A 24,202-nucleotide genomic window follows, 5' to 3' on the forward strand; every position below is an offset into this window, starting at 1 on the left:
CCCTTCCCTCAGGGATTATAGTCCTGCTGTCCAACATCTGAAAATAATTGTATCATATATTTTATCCAGTTGTCTAGTTGTTTATGGCAGGAAGGGAACAAATAGTACTGGTTATTCCAACATGGCTAGAGGCAGAATATAATGTGTGCAACTTTGCATATTGAGAAACAAAATTATATAGCATGACTTTTTTTTTTAACATCTTTATTGGAGTATAATTGCTTTACAATGGTATGTTAGTTCCTGCTTTATAACAAAGTGAATCAGCTATACATATACATATGTTCCCATATCTCTTCCCTCTTGCGTCTCCCTCCCTCCCACCCTCCCTATTCCACCCCTCTAGTGTATATATGTCCATGTCACTCTCTTACTTCATCCCAGCTTACCCTTCCCCCTTCCCGTGTCCTCAAGTCCATTCTCTAGCTCTGCGTCTTTATTCCTGTCCTGACCCTAGGTTCTTCAGAACCTTTTTTTGTTTTTGGATTCCATATATATGTGTTAGCATACAGTATTTGTTTTTCTCTTTCTGACTTACTTCACTCTATATGACAGATTCTAGGTCCAGCCAGCTGACTACAGATAACTCAACATCGTTTCATTTTATGGCTGAGTAATATTCCATCGTATATATGTGCTATATCTTCTTTATCCATTCATCTGTCGATGGACACTTAGGTTGCTTCCATAACATGACTTTTTTAAAAAAAAACCTCCTTAAGTGTAGAACTGAAGACCCAGCTCAGTCTTATGGTCAAATTAAAGCACGGCCTTCTTTTGGTCTTGGCAGCCACTGCTGATGACAAGATGAACTTTGTATGTCTTCACATGGTCTTCCCTTTGTGTGTGCCTGTAATCTAACCTCTTCTTTAAGAACACGAGTTATATTGGATTGGTGCCCACCTTAGTAACCTCATTTTAACTTTTAGTCACCTCTTTAAAGACCCTATCTCCAAATATAGTCACATTTTGAGGTCCTGGGGGTTGGGGCTTCCACATATGAATTTGGGAGGAGGTGGCCACGTCCAACACGTAACAGTGCTTTCCCATGCTTAAAGTTACTGTTTCCAAAAAGACTGGAAATCTTTTCTTCCTCTGTTTCTATGGCCCATTGACTGTTCTTTATTAGTTAATGGCAGTGGGAATATTTAATGAGGTCAACTTGATTTGCTGGACAGGGTACCAGAATATGGTCAAGATACAATTCCTTCCCTCAAGGGGCTCTCTGCTTGTGGTGGAATTATACTTTGGAAATATTAAAATATTAACTGATTTTTTTTTTTTGTCCTTAGTACTTTCTTCTACCGACTGACGCACAAACAAATTTCTATACACCCTGGACTCTCACATAAGCTTCTTTATCCTCACATACCTATAAGCAGCATGAAAATGCTGAGTCTTGGACCAATGGAGGGAAGCCCTACAGTCAAGAATGAGTGAAAAATCCCCAGTTAACTGACAATGAAATTCCAAACAGAAACGAGAATGCCTGCATCCAATGATGATATTGAAGACCAGATGCCCATCCCCACAACCTAAAACTTAGATGGAACTCCAAAAGAAATTAGGAAAACCCCCAATGAACTAGAATTCCTTTTCTGCTAAGTCAGAAGCATGGAAACTCAAGAAAGGAATTGAATAAAGAAAGTCACATTTCTTGTACCTGAAATCAATACCTATGATATTGTCTATTTGGGAAAGGAAGACATTTCCATAAGAAGAGAAGCATTGACACTGGCTAGTAGATACAGAGAGTAAACAAGCTGTGTAGCAGACACTTTCTATAGCAGCTCAAGGCCTTTGAAGCCTGTGGAGGTGGAGAGGATATCACGAATGGCCAGTGACCTTCTTGAATATTAACTGACCATTCTGGTTAAGGCAGGGGTCCCCAATCCCCGGGCTGTGGACCCATAGTGGTCCTCGGCCTGTTAGGAATCAGGCCGCACAGCAGGAAATGAGTGGCAGCTGCTGCTCCCCATTGCTCCCCATCTATCACATTACTGCCTGAACCATCCCCTCCCCATCTGTGGAAAAACTGTTTTCCACAAAACCGGTCCCTGGTGCCAAAAAGGTTGGGGACCACTGGGTTAAGGTGAGGCACTGTGCCTAACAAGCTGGGTACTATAATAAGCAAACCCCAAATTTATTTATTTTTCATTAATTTTTATTGGAGTATAGTTGCTTTAAAATGTTGTGTTAGTTTCTTCTGTGCAGCAAAGTGAATCAGTTATACCTATACATATATCCACTCTTTTTTATATTTCCTTCCCATTTAGGTCACCACAGAGCACTGAGTAGAGTTCCCTGTGCTATACAGTATGTTCTCCTTAGTTATCTATTTTATACATAGTAGTGTATATATGTCAATCCCAATCTCCCAATTCATCCCATCTCCCCTTCCCCCCTTTGTAACTGTAAGTTTTTTCTCTACATCTGTGACTCTATTTCTGCTTTGCAAATAAGTTCATCTGTACCATTTTTCTAGATTCCACATATAAGCGATGTTATATGATATTTGTTTTTCTCTTTCTGACTTACTTCACCCTGTATGACAATCTCTAGGTCCATCCACATCTCTGCAAATAGCACTATTTTGTCCCTTTTTATAGCTGAGTAATGTTCCACTGTATATATTACCACATCTTCTTTATCCATTCCTCTGTCAATGGACATTTAGGCTGCTTCCATGTCCTGGCTATTGTGAATAGGTGCATGCATCCTTTGGAATTCTAAGCAAACCTCAAATTTAAAAGTTTAACCACAATAGTTTACTCCTTGCATGTGTAACAGTTTGACAGTGGTGATCCTGGTTGCTTCCTCCACACAGTCATTCAGGGACCCAGGATGCTAGGTCTCCCCAGCGCAAGGCGGAACATTGTAACAACAATACAGAGAATTCCTAATGAAAGGAATCATCACAGTTCCCATTCATCGAGTGCTTCCTGAGGGCCAGGCACTGTGCTGAGACTCACCATTCCGTCCTCACAACAACACTCTGTGAAGAAGCCAGGGCTTGGAAAGGCTCACGCCCAATTTTGCCCAACCACAAGCCAGATTCTTAATCATTCCACTCTACATCAGCTTCTTGATTTATGCTGATATTGCATTCCTGAGGAGTGACAGTTAATTCAAAAACATGTAGAGCAAAAATGAATTTTCTCACCAGAAATGAAGGGAAAGAAATGCAAGAGAAATGCTCTAGTAGACTGCAAAAGATTCCAGTCATGTAAATGTTTTTGCTATATTGCATTAATATGAACAGTAAATAAGCAGTTTATGGGGAAAGTTGAATATATTAAAATTTATTCATGGAATAACAAGAAAAAAATAGCCACTGACTAATGAAGAACTGGCCAATATAGCCTGCAAATGTGAGTATGCAAGTCTCCATTTTCTACATTATGAGAATTTTAATGTGTGAAGTCTCTCATCACATTACTGGCGTTCCCAGCCAAACAATGCTGTTACTCTTGGTGGCCCTGCTTACATTTTTTCTTAGCGTTTTCATCAGAGAGAAGCATACAGCCAAAGCCTATGACAATACTAATTAATAATAATAATAGTCAAGAGCAAACACTCACTGAGCACTATGTGCAGACACTATTCTAAACACATGCATTGATTCATTTAGCCTTCATGTTCACCCACTAGGATAGGTTCTTTTATTATCTCCATTTTACAGATGAGAACACTGAGGCACTGGGAGATTAACTTCCTATGATGGTTGCTTTTATGTGTCAACTTGGCTGGGCCATGGTGCCCAGATATTTGGTCAAACATTATTCTGGATGTTTCTATGAGAGTGTTTTTGGATGAGATTTACATTTAAAGCAGTGGACTTTGAGCCAAGCAGATTGCCCTCAATAATGCTGGGCGGGCCTCATCCAATCAGCTGAAGGCCTGAAAAGAACGAAAAGCTAACCTCTCTCTAAGCAAGAAGAAATTCTACCAGCAGACTGCCTGTGGACTCCATCTGCAGCACTGGCCCTTCCTGGTTCACTAACAGACTGCCTTTGGATTTGAAGTGCAACTCTTTCCTGTGTCTCCAGCCTGTTGGCCTCCCCCATCAGATTCTGGACTTGCCAACCCTCCACAATCACATAAGTCAATTGCTTAAAATAAATCTCTTTCTACATATGTATCACATCCTACTGGTTCTGTTTCTGTGGAGAACCCCAACTAATACACTTGCCTAAAGTTATATACCCAGTAAATGGCAGAACTGGCTTTCAATCCTGCAGTCTGGTGCCGAAATCCATAGTCTTGATGGGAACTGTCCTGTTAGCCCTTGTCAGTGCACCTGGTAACCTCTATTCTTATGTTAGTTGCTTTTTCCCCACTTCTTCAAATTAAATGACCATATTGGTTAAGATAATGCAAATTGCCTAAGAAGCTAGCTGCCATAATAAACAAACCCCAAATTTCAGAGGCCAACCACAATATACATTTGCTTCTTACATCTACCTGTAGCCATTTGACAGGGGCCATCCTGGTTGCTAGGTGACCTTCCTTCACACACTCATTCAAGGGACCCAGCGGCTTGAGGCTCTGCCATCTTCAACAGGTAGGGTCCAAGGTCACCCTGGGGCTTGACTCCACTCCAGCTAGCCAGAAGGGGAAAGGAACATGGTAGATCATGCATGAGAATTTTTATAATCACTATCGCTAAGGAATTTTTTGTTAAAACAATTTGGCAAGAAGTTTAAATTGTGTTATTCTGAAATTATTTTATGTGCATGTGTGTTGCTCATTCATTGTTCTTTTTCTTTTTTCTTTTTTTTGCGGTACGCGGGCCTCTCACTGTTGTGGCCTCTCCCGTTGCGGAGCATAGGCTCCGGACGCGCAGGCTTAGTGGCCATGGCTCACGGGCCCAGCCACTCCGCGGCATGTGGGATCTTCCCGGACCGGGACATGAACCCATGTCCCCTGCATCGGCAGGCGGACCCTCAACCGCTGTGCCACCAGGGAAGCCCCATTTTCTTTTTTTCTTTTTTTTTTTTTATTGTTCATTTTAAAGAATGTAATTCTTTAAGATGACATTTAAAAGCACATTTTAAAGTTGCTCATTTTATTTCAAACTCCTTAAGTTAACAGGGTGTAAAATGAGAGGTAGGTGCATTTCTTAATGAATCAACCAAATTGACTAGAAGGGTTGTTTATATAGAGGATATTATGAGAGAAGGTTGGAGGTAAAGTTGGGACAATATTATGGAGGGACTTGAATGCCAGGCTAGGCGGCTTGGACCTTTTCCTTTGAGAGATCTCAAATTCTTGCTCTTTCTCCTCTGAACTAACAGCCCTTATTCTCTACACTAACTAATCATAGGTGATGTTCACCACCACACTTGAGTGTGATAATATTTACCTCATCATTTGTTTGTTTCTCATTGCCTCTCCTCCCTCCACACCCATTGCCTGGATAAACTGTATGCATCTCAAGGGCAGGACCGTGACTTACACTCTTATTAATGCTGCACAAGCCTAGCAGAGCATCTCATATGTGAAGTTAAGGACTACATTCTGTTGAAATTCAAGAGATGTCCCTGCACCTTCAAATATCCCACAAATTGGTGAATGTAACTATGCATCTAATTTTCTCCCAAAATGCAATATATTCTAACTGAAAAATATGAATGATGTCTTGAGGCTTCTGATGACTTTATAAACTACCACGTTCCGGTTGGGGCTCTCACCAAAATGACTTACCCAATTATGCTCCCTGGCTCGGGGATTGCATCCTTTAACTGTTTTCACATCATAAAGCCAAGCTGCCGTCACATTTGGCATTCTCTTCTTTGAAATGTCTATTATTAGGTGGGGAATCTCTATTTCTCAGGCCTCTTTATTTTCCTTTCACGTCTATCACTAAGACTAGCAGTCAGCTGATATTTTTTTAGCACTTTTTTGGGGGAGCAAAGCATTTAAAAAAAATTACATCAAAAATTTATTGCATAAGGAATGACCAGTAGAGAACAAAATCCTATTTGTGCTGGTAGTCAGCTAGGATCACTCACTAGCTGAGAAACTCGCTCCCACCCACGAGCCTGGGACTCAAATTCATGGCTCAGCAAAATTATACATGACCGTACCTCATGGATCTGGGATTTACAAATAATCAAAACCAGGTGTGCTGACTCTAGAGATGGTAAGTATCTAGGATATAATAGCAAATGTGACAATAGCATTGATACCACTAGTTACCAAGCTGTGTGACTGTGTGTGTGTCAAACTGGATATGTGTCTGTATGAATACATTTGCATACAAACGTGAGTGTGGGCATGTGTGTATTTTCAAGTTCTTCATTGCTACATAACAAGCTACCTCAAACAGTGGCTTGAAACAATAACCATCATTTCTTCACCCACTCAGTTCTGGGACTGACTGAGCTCAGCTGGGTGATTCTCACTTGGGGTGGCTCCACAGCTGCAATTAGCCTGTGAGTGGAGCTGAAATCATCTCAAAGACCTCTTCACACACATATCTGGGGCTTGGACTGGGAAAACCCAAAAGATCTGGGAGTTAGGGCTGGAAGATAGGCAGCTCCTTGGGCATCTCTATTTCTATTTGGTTTCTCCACGTGGTCATTCTAGTATGGTGGCCTCAGTGTAGCTGGACTTTTACATGGCAGCTCAGCACTCCAAAAGCATGGGTTCAAGGAGAGAGAGACAGAGACAGAAACAGAGAGAAACTGTAGCAAGATGGGTGCTATGCTCTTACAGAATCCCATGCACATAATCATGTACGTCTTATTGCCTTTGCCACCTTCCATTGATTAGGAGCTTGTCACAAGCTCCGCCCACACTTGTGGGGAGGGGAGTGACACAAAGGTATGAATACCAGGAGGGAGGGATCATGGGGTCCCCCTAAAGGCTGTCTGCCACATGTAATGAAATTAAGCAGTGTGTTCCAAATCACATAGCTAGTAAGCCCCACACATAGGATTTGACCCCCGGTGGTCTGATTCCAGAGTCCCCATTCTCAATTATCATACTAGAGGGACATGTGGTGTGAGTGCATATTTTCAGCTGTCATAATCCTCTTTTTAAATGAATACATTCTCCTGTGCATCCTCAGTTAGTCAGAAACTAAGCTGACAGAATCATGCTTCTGAGTCTGCAAAGTTGAAGACCAGCCCCCAGGACAGGACATGGTAACTTCATGCAGGTAATGCCACACCCATCAATGAGGCTTCCTTGCTGATACCTTCAGGTCATAACTATATACCTAATATATTTGTATAAACAGAGGAAGATAGCTTGTCAGAAGACCATACATTTCCTTGGAACATCTTCAGGCCAGATGGCACGTGGGCAGGAACAAACAGCTAATGTTGCAATGGAAGCAACTGGGGGAAAGTCCTGTAGATGCTGGGCCTTCAGCCTTGGGAAGGACTCCAGCAGCAGCTGATTCTCTACCATACAACGGGCTGAAAAAAACACATCTCTGTAAAAATAAAGAAAAGCCTAACTGAGTGCAGCTGCCATCCTCCCAATAATTAGATTCGGAGGATTATGCTGAGATGAATGGAAGATATCATATGGTCACTGCTAGAAATATTTGCCATCTTTGTCTAACTGCACTACCAGATACTAGAGTTCTTAGCAGACCCACATATGTTTGTTTTTAATTAAAATGTGCTGAATGAACCGTTAGCTACACTGAAATAATGAAGAAAAGCAACACAAGACAAATCGGCTAATTGACAACTCCAAACATTCTATTTTATACCCTTCAGTTATGTTAATGGAGAGTTCCAATATGTTCTAGTTGAAATAATAATTACACAGCACAGTTACATAATAACCTAACAGGTAGATAAAAATGTTATAAATAACTACAGCAGCAAAACCCACAAATGGGTCAAAGGATCACAAATTCATTTACTCAAGTCTTTCTTCCAACAAGTACATATTGAGTGCATACTGCTTATTATGTGTCAGGCTCTCATAGGTTAACGCTTATGATGAAATATTCCTAGTGTTTTCAAATACACATTTTTGTTTAAGACAGCACGTTCTGTGAGTATCGAGGTGCTACTCAGGGTACCTCTCCAACCACATGATGAAACAAAACAGCAAGCAACTCTTGAAAAGGAGAGACCATAATTTTAAGACATTTCAAAAGCTAGTTTATATGAAGGCAGAGAATCTGGCCAAGATCTTGACAAATTACATTTTATTCAGTGCACAAGAAACTAGCACAGCTGCCTGAAGGAAAATGTGTCCTGGGATAGTGTACACAGAGCAAGGCCAAAGGGCAGCCGTATTCCAAGTAGACCGTAAACAGGGGATTGATCGGAAGCCTTTCCAAAGATGATGGCAGAATTTCAGCTGTGCGATAACCAGAATTCTGGCCAAAATTGGGAGTGATGGAAACCGTCACATATCTTTGGATATTTTGTGGAGATTAATCCCTTGGCTGGGTCGTCTCTGATGAACGAAGGAGAATAATTCAGAGTCAGTCACAGAACACTCTTGCTCTTAACTGGAGGGGCAGGATATCAATGAGGTAAATTAACTCCAGGGCATTTAGAGTTTATTTACAACTAAACTGCAAAGCCGCCATCTCATCCATATTCAATCAGAGAAGATTGTGGCTCATCCAAGACAAGATATGAGCCAAATTTGGGGCGAGGCGAAGGGTGACATCATCTGAAAGGGCTGGAAATGAAGTGCAAATTTGAATATCATCTGTATATAAGTGATAATTAAAGCTGTGAGACGCGATGTGCGCCAACAGAGAAAGTTAATACAAATGAGGAAAACAGTGTCCCAAGCTACGTGGTACTTCTGAAATGGAGATTTTTTAAAAAATAAGGTAGTGGGGACAAGATTTTCTTTCCTCTTGAATGATCTCAAGACAAATGCAGGTCACTTGTGAGAAAGACGCTCATCTACTTGCAGAGAGTCACTCAATCACTTGATAAAGTAGAGGAGTTTTCCTGTAAGATTTACATTCCAAGGAAATAAGTTACTTCATTTAGTTTAAGGAAGACCATTCCCTCCCCCCAAATAGATCATTTTGGTAAATAATAACAATGAGAATCACCCATTGAAGCTGACATTTGCTTGTCCTTTTCAAGTTCAGTATTATATTTGGGCAGGAAACACAAGTTGCTTTATCTGGGTGTTAGGTGATTTCATTCATGCAATGAAGAAATAGTTTCTCTTTTCCTAGCTCTGTCTGAACACTGTAACAGTAGCATAACTAAAGGAAATGAAACATGAGTCAAATGGAATGGAGACTAGTTCATAAGGAATTATTCATTACAAAAATGGCAGCTTTTGCCCTAATCACCCCTCTAGAGATCTATGACTTAGGGCTCTCTTTTTCTCTCTCTCTCTTCTTTTTCTTTTCTTTTCTTTTTTTTTTTTGGACTACCAGCTCTCCAGGTCATAGTATCTTCCAAACAACCTGTTCCTCAGTAGCATGGGCTGAGTGTGGAGTGACCCTCACCCTGAGTAATGGGTGTTATGGGCTGAATTGCATCCCCCCACAATTCCTATGTTAAAGTCCTAACTCCCAGTACCTCAGAACAGGACCGTACCTGAAGACAGGGTCTTTAAAGAGGTAATTAACTAAAATGAGGTCATCAGGGTGGGCTGTAATCCAATATATGACTGGTATCCTTATAAGAAGAGGAAATTTGGACACAGACACACACATAGGGATGACCATGTGAAGACACAGGGAGAAGGCGGTCATCTACAAGCCAAGGAGAGAGGCCTCAGAGGAAACCAACCCTGCCGACACCCTGACTTCAGACTTCTAGTCTCCAGAGTTGTGAGAAAATACATTTCTGTTGTTTAAGCCTCCCCTGACCATGGTACTTTGTTATGGCAGCCTGAGCTGACCAGTACAATGGGACAAAAGAAGTAGGGCCAAGGATACGATGTACTTTCCATGGAAGAGCCTTACCCTGAACCTTTTCTCTCATTCTAATAGACCTACCTCATAGACTTGTTTGTTCTGTCATCATGAGCAACAACAAAAACAAAATTTATTTTACTTCTCTGAGCTTGAGTCTCCTCGTTTCAAAACTGGGATGAAAAGTCTCAAATTATTGCTCTGGAAGTAGATTTTCTTTTTTTTTTTTCTTTATACATTTATTTATTTATTTAGTTTTGGCTGCATTGGGGCTTTGTTGCTGTGTGCAGGTTTTCTCTAGTTGCGGTGAGCAGGGGCTACTCTTCATTGCAGTGCGTGGGCTTCTCATTGTGGTGGCTTCTCTTGTTGCGGAGCATGGGTTCTAGGCACGCGGGCTTCAGTAGTTGTGGTGTGTAGGCTCAGTAGTTGTGGCTCACGGGCTCAGTTGCTCCGCGGCATGTGGGATCTTCCCGGACCAGGGCTCGAACCCATGTCCCCTGCATTGGCAGGTGGATTCTTAACCACTGTGCCACCAAGGAAGTCCCCTAGATTTTCAACAAATTAACACGAACTTGTCTCTTTCCCCTCTTCCATTCCCTATACAGTCATAAAATACTATGGCTTCCCAAATATTTTTTTCATCAAAATATCCTATTAAGGTTTGAATTTAGTCTGGTTTAATCACTCACTATGTGACTTTGGATAAGTTACTGAAACTTACTGATCCTCATAACCTGCTTCACAAGGTTATGAAAATAAAAATTGAAGTGACAATTATTTAAGGCTTCTTAGCAGAGTTCCTGGTACATGGTAGGAGTTCCGTGAAGGTTGCTTTCCTCCTTCTAAAAGCATGAGCCCGGCTTCCCTGGTGGTGCAGTGGTTGAGGGTCCACCTGCCGATGCAGGGGACACGGGTTCGTGGTGCGGTCCGGGAAGATCCCACATGCCGTGGAGTGGCTGGGCCCGTGAGCCATGGCCGCTGAGCCTGCGCGTCCGGAGCCTGTGCTCCGCAACGGGAGAGGCCACAACAGTGAGAGGCCCGCGTGCGGCAAAAAAAAAGCATGAGCCTGTTATCCACCAGCAGAGAAATGTTTATTGCATTTCATTGATATTATACTTGTTTTATTTATTTATGCCCCTCTTCACTCTAAAAGGAATTTATCACTTCAGGAAAATATCTCCAGGATAAATTAGCCTTCATAAGGGAAAAATAGTATGGGGTGGTAGACAAGGCCATGGACCACATTTCTATAATGAACTCAGAAGGAAGTTCAGAGGGCTGATCCTTAAAGCATCCTGTAGTTGCATGACCTCAAAATGCAGTGGGAAGGAGTAATGCTTTGCTAGGAAGGTAGAGGTGAAATGAAGTCTTGCTTTGCAGCTCCTTTATGGTTGGACTTCACCCCAAAATAAATGTAAAGTATCTTTAGGAATGGATGAGTTGGTCTTCCCTTTTGCTTTTTTAACCTCTTTAAAAATTTAAATATATAAAAACTACAAAGAATATAACAACCAAACTCCCATATTATACTACCTAGAATTAGAAACCATTCACATCTCACCATATTTGCTTCCAATATTTTTTATTTTTTTTTAATCGGGATAGAGTTGCTTTACAATGTTGTGTTAGTTTGTGCTGTACAGCAAAGTGAATCAGCTACATGTATATATATATCCCCTCCTTTTTGGATTTCCTTCCCATTTAGGTCCCCACAGAGCATTGAATACAGTTCCCTGTGCTATACAGCAGGTTCTCATTAGCTATCTATTTTATACATATTAGTGTACATATGGCAATCCCTATCTCCCAGTTCATCCCACCCCCTTTTCCCCCCTTGGTGTCCATACATTTGCTCTCTATGTCCACTTCCAATATTTTTTAAAGAAGTCACGTTTAACCAACTGATATGGCTAAAGTCACGTTTAACCAACTGATATGGAGGCAACCTCCAGTGCCTTTGAATTGATCCTTCCAGAACACTGAAATGTTTATACATATACAAAAGTTATTTGTGTAGGTCTGTGTGTGTGTTTCATGCCCATAGTGGTGAGTGGTAGCATATGGTACATACTATTTTGCTAATCAACATAGATTTTGCAACTATTTTTCAACTCTACATTGTTCTCTGAGTTGAAGCTGCACTGTTAGATGTGTATCTCACCCATTCCTCATGGGGGCTGTTTTATGGGATGTATTGTGTGCCCCCAAAACTCGTATGTTAAAGTCCTAACCCTCAGTGCCTCAGAATGTGACTATTTGGACATAGTGTCTTTAAAGAGATAATTAGGTTAAAATGGGGCCATTAGGGTGGGCCCTGACCTAATATGATTAGCCTTTATGGAAGAGGAGATTAGGACACAGACACACAGAAAGAAGACCATGTGAGAACACAGAGTGAATACAGCCATTTGTAAGCCAAGGAGAGAGGCCTCAGAAGAAACCAACCCTGCTGACACCTGGGTCTCAGACGTCTAGGCTCCAGAATTGTGAGAAAATAGATTTCTGCTTTCTGCTTAAGCCACCTGATCTGTGGTACTTTGTCATGGCAGCCCGAGCAAACTAATACAGGCAGCGAAGTATTGCACAGAATACACAGCCTACAGTGTTTTTAGCCATTCCCCCACTGGTGGACATTTAGATGGAAAAGCATAAATATGCATCCTTGAACGTGGCTCCTTGTGCAGGAGTATCTCTAGATAATACCTAGAAAGGAAATTGCTGGGTTATACAGGAGGCACATTTTCAAACTTTCAAGATGCTGTCAAATTGCTCTCTGAAGCATGTGTCAATTTACACTCGCACTGACAGTGAATGAGAGGACCAGTTAATTCCCTCACATCTTAGCCAACATTTAGTATCCTCAGACTTAAAAATTTTGTGCCAATGTGATTGGCAAAAAAAGTGTTTTCTTAATTGCACTTCCCTAATTATATATGAAGTTGACTATCTTTTCATACATGCATTGCCCATTCTTATTTCTTCTTCTATAAATTCTCAGCTCATATCCTTTGCATGTTTTCACTTTGGGTTGTATGTCTTTTTCTACCTGACTTGTGGGAATTATATACATTTTAGATAATAATCCTCTGTCTGCTAGCTGTTTTATAAATCCTTCTCCCAGGCTACCACTTATCTTTTAATCTTGTTCATGGTGTTATTATTTATTTATTTATATTTTGCGGTACACGGGCCTCTCACTGTTGTGGCCTCTCCCGTTGCGGAGCACAGGCTCCGGACGCGCAGGCTCAGCGGCCATGGCTCACGGGCCTAGCTGCTCCGTGGCATGTGGGATCTTCCCGGACCGGGGCACGAACCCGTGTCCCCTGCATCGGCAGGCGGACAGTCAACCACTGCACCACCAGGGAAGCCCCCCATGGTGTTATTTTGGCAAAAGTTTTCTAATTAGGTGTAATCAGGTGTACCTATTTATACTTTGTCTTTTCTGTGTCATCTAAAAAAAACAAACAAACCTTTCCTCTCCAAAATTCATAATTTATTTTCTCACAATTCTGGTTTTTTCTTATGTTTTCTTCTAATAGTTCTAGAGCATTTTCACCATGTTTAGATCTTCAGTACATCTTTATTTCTGTGATTGGGATAGGTAGGACTTTCTAATTATTTCCCCTTTGAGAGTCAACTGTCCCAACACCATCTACTGAAACAGCAGATACTTACTCTAAAAAAAAAAATCTCAGTAAAGCACCCACAGACCGTCTCATTTTAAGTAGCGTAATTTTCTGATAACTCCTCCAAAATGTATTAGGAGGAAAACGTGCCCCTAGGTAAGTAAATAAGCTGACTTAAATGGGTATTTGGATATGAGCCAAGCAAATGCTAGAAGTTGTCTGCCAAAAATGGTTTTGATGTTGGAAGGGTTGATGTCAAGCCCTTCTTCCTGACAGTCACTGGATAGTGGGACCAGGTGTCTCTCCGAGGCCATTCCGAGTGTGCAATGATTAAACCATCAGTGGCATTTAGAAGGCTTGTCCTTCCATTGTCCCTGGCAAGGGGATGTGCCTCCTGCCCACCAGAACAGTGACCCCTGCATGGAAATCTCTGGAAGGACATGCTGAAGCCAGCTACAGTATTGTCTCTGGAGATGGGGGATGCGTGTTTGTGGGGAGGCTGATTTTTTGACTGAATTCCCGCCTTTTTCTTTTGGACCATATGCATGTATTACCCACTCAAAATAAGAATTTCTTTTTAAAGCTAAAAAAGAAAAAAAGGCAATATGTCACTAAGACACTAAGTAAAACCAAGAGAAAACATCCCTGTGCTATTCTGTCTAAAAAAAAGAAACATAGATTGATGAGAATTTTGGAGAGAAGTAATTCAAATAGAAATTACACTTCACCTTAATTATTTGAATAATTTAGACCATTGGTTTTCAGATATTTCTTAGCCACAAAAACCTTTGTTCAAACTAGACCTTTCTCGGGACTTCCTTGGTGGTCCAGTGGTTAAGAGTCTGCCTTCCAGTGCAGGGGATGCGGGTTCGATCCCTGGTTGGGGAACTAAGATCCCACATGCCGCGGGGCAACTAAGCCTGTGTGCCACAACTAGAGAGCCCGTGTGCCACAACTACAGAGCCCACGCACCACAGCTAGAGAGAAGCTCGCGTGCCACAACGAAGACCCAACGCAGCCAAAAACAAACAAAAACAAAAAAAAGCCAACTAGACCTTTCTCAGAAGACCAATATATAAAATTGATGAAAATAAAGCAGTCTTGTTTAAAATGAGGATCCCCACTGAGGGTCTTTGAGGGGGCTCTGTGGGCCGCCCCCCCCCCAGGGCTCTTTAGAGTACACTGAAAAGCCTCCTTTAAAGTCAAGGCATTTGAGAATTAGAGATAAGTTATATAATTCTCTTTTTCACTTTCTTCGTGTAGTAATTCTATTTCGTCTCTAAAATTCACAGTGTTATGTGTTCGTAATTCTGTAAACATTTCTTGAGTACATCTACTGTTTTCCAGGCCCTGGGATAGGCACCCAGGAAGAGGAGGTGGCATGGAGATGGTGAGGCCTGAGAAAAAATTTGAAGTGTGAGGAGGAGACAGCTGAAAGCCAGGGAGGGCATGCCAGCCCCAGGAGACTGCAGGGGAAAGCAGCAAGGAAGCAGGCTGGCAGATTAGAGGCGTGGCGGGGCGGCACAGCGTGGGGAGATGCACAGGGCATTTGTTGGTGGTGGCAGGTGCTGAAACTGGAGAGGCAGGGAGGACTGAGTTACTATGTGCCTGGCGGACCTTTCTAAATTTGGACTTGGAAGGCCACGAGGAAGCGATTGAAGGGTTTTAAGCAGGAGATTGACACAGTCATATTTGTGCTTTGGAAGGATCACTCTGGCCCAAGTGAGCATTGAAAGGGCACGGGATTAAGGCAGGGAGACTGGGTAGGAGATCGTTGCAGATATCCAGTGAAGAGATGCTGTTGGACTGACCTGAAGCCGAGTTACAGAGATGAAACAGAAGGGGGCTGACTAAGAAAAGATGAGTTGGATGTTGTACAGAGGAGGAAAACAGAAGTGCCTAGAGGATTCCTGGAGTTTGTGTTTGTATAACCGAAATGGGTTGGACAACCAGTGCCATTCAACACAGCAAGAGAGATGGGAGAAAGGATGATGAGTTCCAATGGGGGCGGGTCTTGTTTGAAGTACCTGTGAGATATCAAAGTGGAGATGCCCAGTAGGCAACCAGATATCCAGTCCTGAAGTTCAGAGGAGACATCTGGGATGGAGGGGACAACTTGGGAGCCACCCTGAGCACGACGATAATGGTAGGTCAAGAAGGTGGTTAAAATCCTTGAGAGACTGGAAAGAGTACAGAGAGTAGAGTCCCAAGAAGGCAAGGGAAGAGGACCCTAGGAAGTAGACTGAGATGGCTCAGCACAGAGGAAGAGAATCAGGGAGAGTGGGGTTCAGAGAAACAAGGGAGAAAGTTTTGAGATAAGGAGGATTTATGAGGAGGTTCAAATGCTGTGTTGAGAAGAAGAAATGAAAGAATTGTGATGATGAGAGAAGCGTGAGCTGCCTTGAGGTGAACGTGCTCTATGATTCTGGGGAGCCACACACAGAACGACCGGGTGGAGGATTAGCAACTCTAACCACACAGTAGAAACACCTGGGGACTTTTTTTAAAATAAATCCTGGGTCATAGATTTCATTGGTCTGAGGTGGAGCCTGGGCCAGAATACATTTTTAAAGCTCCGCAAGAGAGCCTAGTGTGTGGCCACAGTTGGGAACCACTGTTCCAGTTATGCCCTATTTGAGCCACAGAGGATTGAAACAGGCTCCTCTGGGAGAGGTCAGATGACTTGCACGTTGATCTGTGTTGTTGGGATGCACAGGAAATGGAGTCCAGCCAATTACAATGCATCTGTGTGGACCCATGTCTTTTTGGTAGGGACAGGTCCTGAAATTGGGGGAATACCATAGATGAATCCTCCATTGCTGGTGAAGGGAATTTTGCTGGCTTTCCCAGAATGTAAGAGATCTGTCCCCAAATCAGGCCAAGTTTATACCCACCAAACGTCTTTCTGGTTAATAATTAAGCTTTACCTGGTAATTTAAAGATTACACGTATTTTGCAAAATTTGAAAGGAATGCGTATATAAGGATAAAAAGATACTACAGCAGTAACATTCTTTCCCCTCAGATCATCTCTATCCACAGCTACAGCCCAAAGCCAACCACTGGGCCATTTCTGTCTATGTGTCTGGTGGTTACCCCATAACTGTAAATAACATGCTTACCTCTCTCTTTCCTAATTTATCAACGCTCTACCTTACCTATCAATAACAGAAGATGAGAGTTTACTTACTCTGCTTTTACTGCCCCTTCTCCCTTCCAAAGTTTGGTAGTCTCAGTATTATTTTTAATTCTTCTTTGGGTTACTTTCATAAAAGTATACTTTAGTGTATTTAAAATTCTATTTCTCATTCCATGAACTTGACACAGTATTTCTTAACTCCACACAGTGTGAGATGAAGATATCAGCTCCCCCGCTTTCCTCTTTCAACTTTTGTCAGTTTGATCTATGCATTTCCATTGTTCTGATTGACAGCATTACATTCTGTTCTGTAACCATAAGTCCTCTCTGCTTGGTCTGCCGGTTAATTCTGAGTTGAAAACCAAAAAACTGCATTTGAATTATTTTGAGTAGGGCTTCCCTGGTGGCGCAGTGGTTAAGAATCCGCCTGCAGGGGACACGGGTTCAAGCCCTGGTTTGGGAAGATCCCACGTGCCATGGAGCAACTAAGCCCATGTGCCACAACTACTGAGCCTGCTCTCTAGAGCCTGCGAGCCACAGCTACTGAGCCCACGTTGCACAACTACTGAAGCCCGCGTGCCTAGAGCCCATGCTCCACAACAAGAGAAGCCACCGCAATGAGAAGCCCACGCAGCGCAACGAAGAGTAGCCCCCGCTCGCCGCAACTAGAGAAAGCCCGCGTGCAGCAACAAAGACCCAATGCAGCCAAAAATAAATTAAAAAACAAAATTATTTTGAGTAGGTAGATGCTGTTCCCTGGAGAGCCAAGGACTGTGTCAGCACCACATTTCTTCTTTTTGGGTCCAATGCCACAACTCTTGGGTGACTTAGGGAGAGTGTTCCCAGTTGCTTGTTCTGATTCTCTTTTATTACACTCCATCAATGACTCAAAATTATGGTTCATTTTAGTTTGCCTCTTTTTGGATCATGCTTTTCTTGTATCTCTTTTCCTAGACTTCTCTTTTTTCTTGTTGAGAAAAGAAACATATTCTGTCTTCGTCATGTCACAAACATTTCTGGCATCTTACTCATCCCATCTCTGGAAGAAGAATAATTGAATGCCTTCAATTTTTCTTCTTACAGAGAGATTTCTTGGAGCCCAATTACTTCCTGTTTCAACTTGAACCTGGGAAAAGGGGTGTTAGAGATAAAGAACACAAATATTTTGATCACTGCAAAAGGATGGTCTCATTGTAAACAAATCAATTTGCTGTGTATTCATTAGTCTTGTCTGAATTTAGTTAGTGTGACCTTGTCATGGAGATGCCAATTATCTATGGACACATAAAGAAAATTCAGGTTCTGGGTCTCAGAGATTAAGTATCTGAAGGTAGTCACTCAGCCACCCCAAGAGTCTCACCACAATCAGCCAAAATCCTTCAGTGCACTTGTAGTGGATGCTGTGATGTGTTGCCAAGACGTCCAAAGGACTAAGGCACTCCGCCCCTTGCCTCAATTCAAGACATCTCTGAAGGGCCGTCCCACATTCAGAGTTCCCCATGGGATGGGCTGAGGCCTCTTTTGCAACTGCTTTGAACTTCAACTTCTTTTACTGTCCAATCCTTCCTTCACTCTCCTACAGGTGTTGTTCCCACAAGTGCTCCCCAATAAATATCTGTCTTAAAGTCTGTTTTCTGAGGAACTGAACCTACAATCCTACTTTTCTCTCATACATAAACAAACAATAATATAATAAACAACAAATATAAACAAACAAACAAGAAGGTTAATTTCTTATGGGGATATTGGGTTATTGTGGGAGGGGTTGTTTTCTAGGCAGGAGATGGGATGAGGGGTGGGATTCAGTTTCAGGAGAGGCAGGAGGGGCTGGGATCCAGGACATCAAGGGATGGGAACAGGAACTAAGCTTCATCAGAGACAGGAAGGGAGGACAGTCAGGTGCTGAAGATGTTTAAAGGGATTGGAATGGGGGAGCAAGTTGAGGACGTGGTAATGATGGTTGTGACTCTGAATTTGCTTGAGGAGAAGAGCACTCTATCTCTAACTTCAGTTCTTCCTCCTATTATACCTGTACCTAGAGACCCTGACCAGAGGCGGAGTGGGGGTGGGGATATGGGATGGGCGTGGACCTGAACTCCTCCCCCATGATGGTGCCCTGTCTAGATACTGCCAATGCCCTCCCTCAGGAGTCTGGTCCCTCTCTCTGCCGTGCCCTCCATCTCTCCAGACATAGGCCAGGGCCCTCTTTGGATGAAAGAGATCCCCCATTAGATCCCAACAGGGTCCTCTTTGGATGGAAAAGATATACCCACATCCCAGTACCAGGCCATGGATGGGATTTTCAGTATCACTTCCTGCCTGGACCATTGCCTCACCTCCCCCCACCTCCCCATTAAATTGTTCAAATTGTACTTGAACTTGACCTGCTTCTCAGCTTCCCACCAATGATGAGGGTGAACAAAATCTTCTCCTCCCCACAAAGACTGATCTGGTAAAAACGAAATTCTGAGGGAATCCATATTTTTTTCATTCAAAAGGAGAACTTGAATCCCAAGGGAAAACGTGCAGCCTTGGAGCTTAGATCACCAGCTTTGAGAGGGGAGGGGCCTCTCAGCTCAGAGAACACGCACCACAGTCTCTGTCCCACCTCTTGCCAGCTGGGTGACTTGGGCCAATAACTTACTGTCTCTGACCCTCAGTTTCCACATCTGTAAAACTGTCATAAGAACAGCAGGTACCACGCGGAGCTTGGAAAGATTTTATGGAAAATTAAATGAGACAACCACGCAGATCTGCTGGCACACTGCCTAGCACATGGTAAGCACAAAGTAAATATTACCTATGATTGTGATTATGATTACTGAATTTTAAATATCAGTAGATTGGCACTGATTTTTAGTTGCTAAAATGCTACTACCCGGGCCTTTGTGAGAAGTAGCTGTACAGAGTCAGCTTTCTGTTTTGTTCTGATATGTTGTCTAATCCCTTGTTTCTCCTTCCCCTTCGAGGTTCCAGCTGTGGAGGTCCCAGTATGCCTTAAATCCGAGGAGGTGTCACGTGTAAATCAAAATCAAGTCTGTTTCTCTTTGGTAAATACTTACACTGCCCCACGCAAATGCCTGCCTACTCCATGTGGCAGATTCATCTTTCCAAACCGTCAACTCGGAGATTGGTCTATCAGTCCACACACATCCGTGGCGTGGATGTCACATCTTGGGTGGTACTCGAAGGCCTGACCAGGTGGAGAACTTGTCCTTTGGGGACAAGTTTTCATTCTCCCTCTACCTGCTCTTTCTTTCCTACACGTGGATTTCTTTCTGTCATCTTATTTTCTCTTTGTCATCTTTGTTTTCTTTTTCTACACAAGTGTGTGTGTGTGTGCGTGTGTGCGCGTGTGCATGTGTGTGTGTTTACATATTAAATAAGTAACATATGCTTAATTTAGAAAACACAGAAAAGCAAAGAGATGGGGCAAAGTGTAATCCCACCACCTTGGGTGTGTATCCTTCCAGAACACCCAGACATGCATACAATTTTTGTTTCCATGAAAATAAAATCATATAGGCTAGACCAATTGTTCTCCATCAGGGAGATTTTTGTCCTCCTCTCAGAGGACATTTGGCAACGTCTGGAGACATTTCCGTTGTCAAAACTGAGGCAAGTGGTGCTACTGGCATCTAGGGTAGAGGCCAAGGATGCCGCTACACATCCTACAACGCACAGGACAGCCCCACAGCAACTGACTGTCTAGCCCCAAAGGTCAAGAGGGCCAAGGTTAAGGGACACTGGTCTGGACCAGGGTTCGGCAGATTAAAGCCCCTGCTGGTTAGCTGCCTGATTTTATAAATAAACTTTTATTGGAACACAAGACGTCCATCCATTTACATGTTTTCTCTGGAGGCTTTTGCCTTAAACAGCAGCTGCGTAGTTGTTACAGGGACTGTGTGGACTGCAAAGCCTAAAATAGATGTGAACCACACATGAAATTTTAAGTTTTTCTGGTATCCAGAGTTTTTTAAAGTACAAAGACAACTCAATAGCAAAAGAAACAACCCGACTAAAAAATGGACCAAGGATCTGAATAGACAGTTTTCCAAAGAAGACATAAAAATGACCAACAGGGACATGAAAATGTGCTCAACGTTAACCACCAGGGAAATGCAAATCAAAACCACAATGAGGTATCACCTCACACCTGTTAGGATAACTATAATGAAAAAGAAAACCTAAGTGTTGGTGAGGGTATGGAGAAAAGGGAAACTTGTGCCCTGTTAGTGGGCATGAAATTGATGCAGCCACTATGGAAAACAGTACGGAGGTTCCTCAAAAAGTTAAAAATAGAACTACCATATGATCCAGCAATCCCTCTTGTAAACTTATATAATAGGAAATGAAATCATTGGTACTTCAAGGAGATATCTGTGCTCTCACATTCATTGCAGCATTATTCACGATAGCTAAAATATGGAAGCAATCCAAACGTCCACTGACAGATGAATGGATAAAGAAATTGTAGTATATATAGGTAATGGACTATTATGCAGCCTTAAAAAAACGAGACCTTGCCATTTACAACAACATGGATGAACCTGGAAGACATTTTGCTAAGTGAAATAATCCAGACCCCAAAAGAAAAATACTGCACAAACTTATTTATATGCAGAATCTAAAAGAAGTCGAATACATAGATGCAGGGAGTACAACGGTAGTTACCAAGGGTGGGGAGATGGGGGAAATGGGGAGATGTCGGTGAGCGGGTACAAAGTTGCAGTTGTGTAGGATGAATGAAGTTAGAGATCTAATGTACAGTATGATGACTATAGTTAATAATGCTGTACTGTGTACTGGAAATTTGTCAAGAGAATAGATTTGTATTTTCATCACACAAAGAAATTATGTGAGGAGATGGATACGTTAATTAGCTTGACTGTAGTAATCGTTTCACTCTGTTTATGTGTCAAAACATTATGTTGTATACCTTAAACATATACAATTGTTCTTTTTAAAAATAAAAGTAAATAAATATTTAAAATGTACGAAGAGGCAGGTGAAATAAATTTGAATAGCATGTCCAAAATATTATCATTTCAACATTGCAGTCAATGTAAAAATTGTTAATGAGATATTCTATATCCTTTTTTTCCATACTAAGCCTTTACTTACGGCACATCTCAATTCAGACTAGTCACATTTCAAGTGCTTATGTGGCTCTCGGCGACTGTACCAGACAACACAGGACTGCACTATTACAAGCTACAGCGTTTACTTAATATAAAGGTCCTTTCTTGTCCACGCTACATTTTTATATCACTTTTAAATGGCTCAATTTATTTAAAAGATCCCCATCTTTTGGATATTTATATTGCTTCCTAGTTTCATAATTATAAACCATGCTGCCATCAACATTCTTACATTAAAACGTTATACCCCATCTTTAATTATTTCCTTAGGATAAATTCCCACATGTGGGTCAAAGAGCACACATCTGTGCTCAAATTTTTAAGCCTTTTAAAATATATTGTTTAATAATAATACCTCTCCTGACAAGGCTGTTATGAGGATTAAGCGAGCTAGTACATGTAAACCAATTTCATTAATTAAAGTAAGGTTAAGTAAGTAAGGTTAAGTAAAGTAAGGTAAAGTAAGGTTAAAGTAAGACTTCAAATAGTAGTGCCTTGCACATAAAAGCATTCTATAAATGTCATCTATTATTATGACCAGTACTACGTCTGAATGCGTCTCCAGCACTGTTATACTAATTTATACCCCAGTTAACAATGTCCACGAATGCCTGATTGCAGTGCTCTCTCTCCAATACCATTATATTTATAGCTCTTACAAGTTTCATATGCTTCTTGTTATAGTTGGTTTAATCTGACTGTAGTTCATTAGTTTTCTTAGACTTAATTTTTCTTGGATAGGCCTGTCACAACCTCAGTCTATATCCATGTATCTACCGATACTATATAAAATAGTTCAACTATATAGATACACATATATCTAGTTGGACAATTTTTCATTGAACTGTGTAGGACAATAAATGACCATTTGTATCAGTCAGCTTTCATTTGGTTATGTTGTTGTAACAAACAACCCTAACATTTCAGGGGCTTACAACAACAAATATGTATTTCTCACTCTCATTCCATGTGAGAACTTGGGCTGAAAGAGCAGTGCCTATTGGGGTTATGCCTTTCTAATGGCAGACAGAGAGGAATAAATGATCAAGAGTAAGAGTGAAGTCTGCTATAACCTCTACCCTTACCTGTCACTCAATCTCTCCTGCTCGCATTTCATTTTGCCCATGACAAAGCAAGTCATGGCACCAAGCCCAATATCAAGGGGGTGGAGAAGTATGCTCCAACCATAAGAGACACTGCAAGTCACATGGCAATGGGCGGGGATTGAAAGGGTGAGCAAATGATTGAGGACTAATACGATCCACCCCACCAGTCAAATCAATCCAGTTAAGTTAAACTGGTTATGTGGCTCCACCCACCTGAAGTCAGGAATCCATTAGGACTCATTGAAGTCCCACAGGAGTGCTGTGGCCCCTGCCCCCTAAGGGGACAGATAACAGACGCTGAGCTTCTGAACTGCTTCCAAGGTGCTCTAAGGACAAACTGATCCAGAGGGGCTAAGCTTAAAGCAAATATGGCTACATCTCCACTCCCTGCATGAAGGTACAATCAATGAAAAGAGCTTTGTACCTAAAGAAATCATTTCATCATCAAACAACTAGGAAATGATAAATCCCTGGATGCCCTTGCAGCCATCAAACAAACTAAAGGTACCTCGATTCTCTAGGAAAGACAGTCTGGCAGTCTCCTCAGAACAGGGGAGAGTGGTATTCATATCCTGGCTGCATCACCTGTATGATCAATGGTTCTATCATCATCATCATCACCATCATCACTGCCACAATCACCACCTTTTAAGGTCCAGTCAGCTGCCACACTCCTGAAGCCAGCCAATAGCACCCCAGTTGGCCAAAGGGGCATCTCCATCCCAGATAACTGACCCCTGTCCTAAAGAAATGAGCCACAGGCTCTGGTTGCCTGATTAATTGGAAAATCACTAAGCTATTTGAAACTGCATAAAAATGTATCTGTAAAATCCTAACACTAGATGGTTTCGGAAATAATAAGTGTGCAGTAAAATCACAAGCCTGTTCCACTGCAAACGCAAAAGAAGGCGTTCCAGAAATATGAGAAATGAAAAGGAGAAATGCCTGTTTCCTATGGTAAGTCACTTCATATCTGAATCATTTATTTATATGACAAGTCTTTCTGGACTGATTAAGGGAACTGCCAATTACACTCACCATCCTTTCTTCAGGTTACAGAGAAGCACGACGTTTCTTCTTGCTTTACGTGAGAGTGCCTGGGCTGGAGATGTGTGTCCTGGCAACCAAACTCTTCCCCATGTTTGTCAGCCTCTGGAAGGATTCAGTGCTCAGAGGGAAGCACTTCTCATCCCGAACCAATGGCAGAGGAGAGAAAAACAACAGGGTCCTTTCCATCCCACAGTGCTACTGAGCTTGCCTGAGCCTTTGAAAATGGCCAGAAAAGAAAGTACAGTATTTTCTTCTTTATGCATTTTTAAGCTC

The 24,202-nt window shown here is 42.0% G+C and overlaps 1 protein-coding gene across 2 annotated transcripts in view; it reads right to left on the reverse strand.

Moving 5' to 3' along the window:
* Nucleotides 1-1,706: 1,706 nt before the first annotated feature.
* The window catches only part of EFCAB11 (EF-hand calcium binding domain 11), a 189,670-nt gene continuing 167,174 nt past the window's right edge, over nt 1,707-24,202 (reverse strand). The window contains exon 7 of one of the 2 annotated variants that reach the window (XM_030883605.2): nt 1,707-4,604. In XM_030883605.2, the coding sequence (XP_030739465.2) occupies nt 4,520-4,604 (85 nt within the window). In that variant the 3' untranslated portion in view covers nt 1,707-4,519. Of the gene's footprint in view, nt 4,605-8,295; nt 8,943-24,202 lie in introns of those variants that run through there. The other variant, XM_030883607.3, reaches the window with a different exon arrangement.

Source organism: Globicephala melas, chromosome 2 (genome assembly GCF_963455315.2).
Source record: "Globicephala melas chromosome 2, mGloMel1.2, whole genome shotgun sequence".
NCBI classification, from domain to species: Eukaryota; Metazoa; Chordata; class Mammalia; order Artiodactyla; family Delphinidae; genus Globicephala; species Globicephala melas.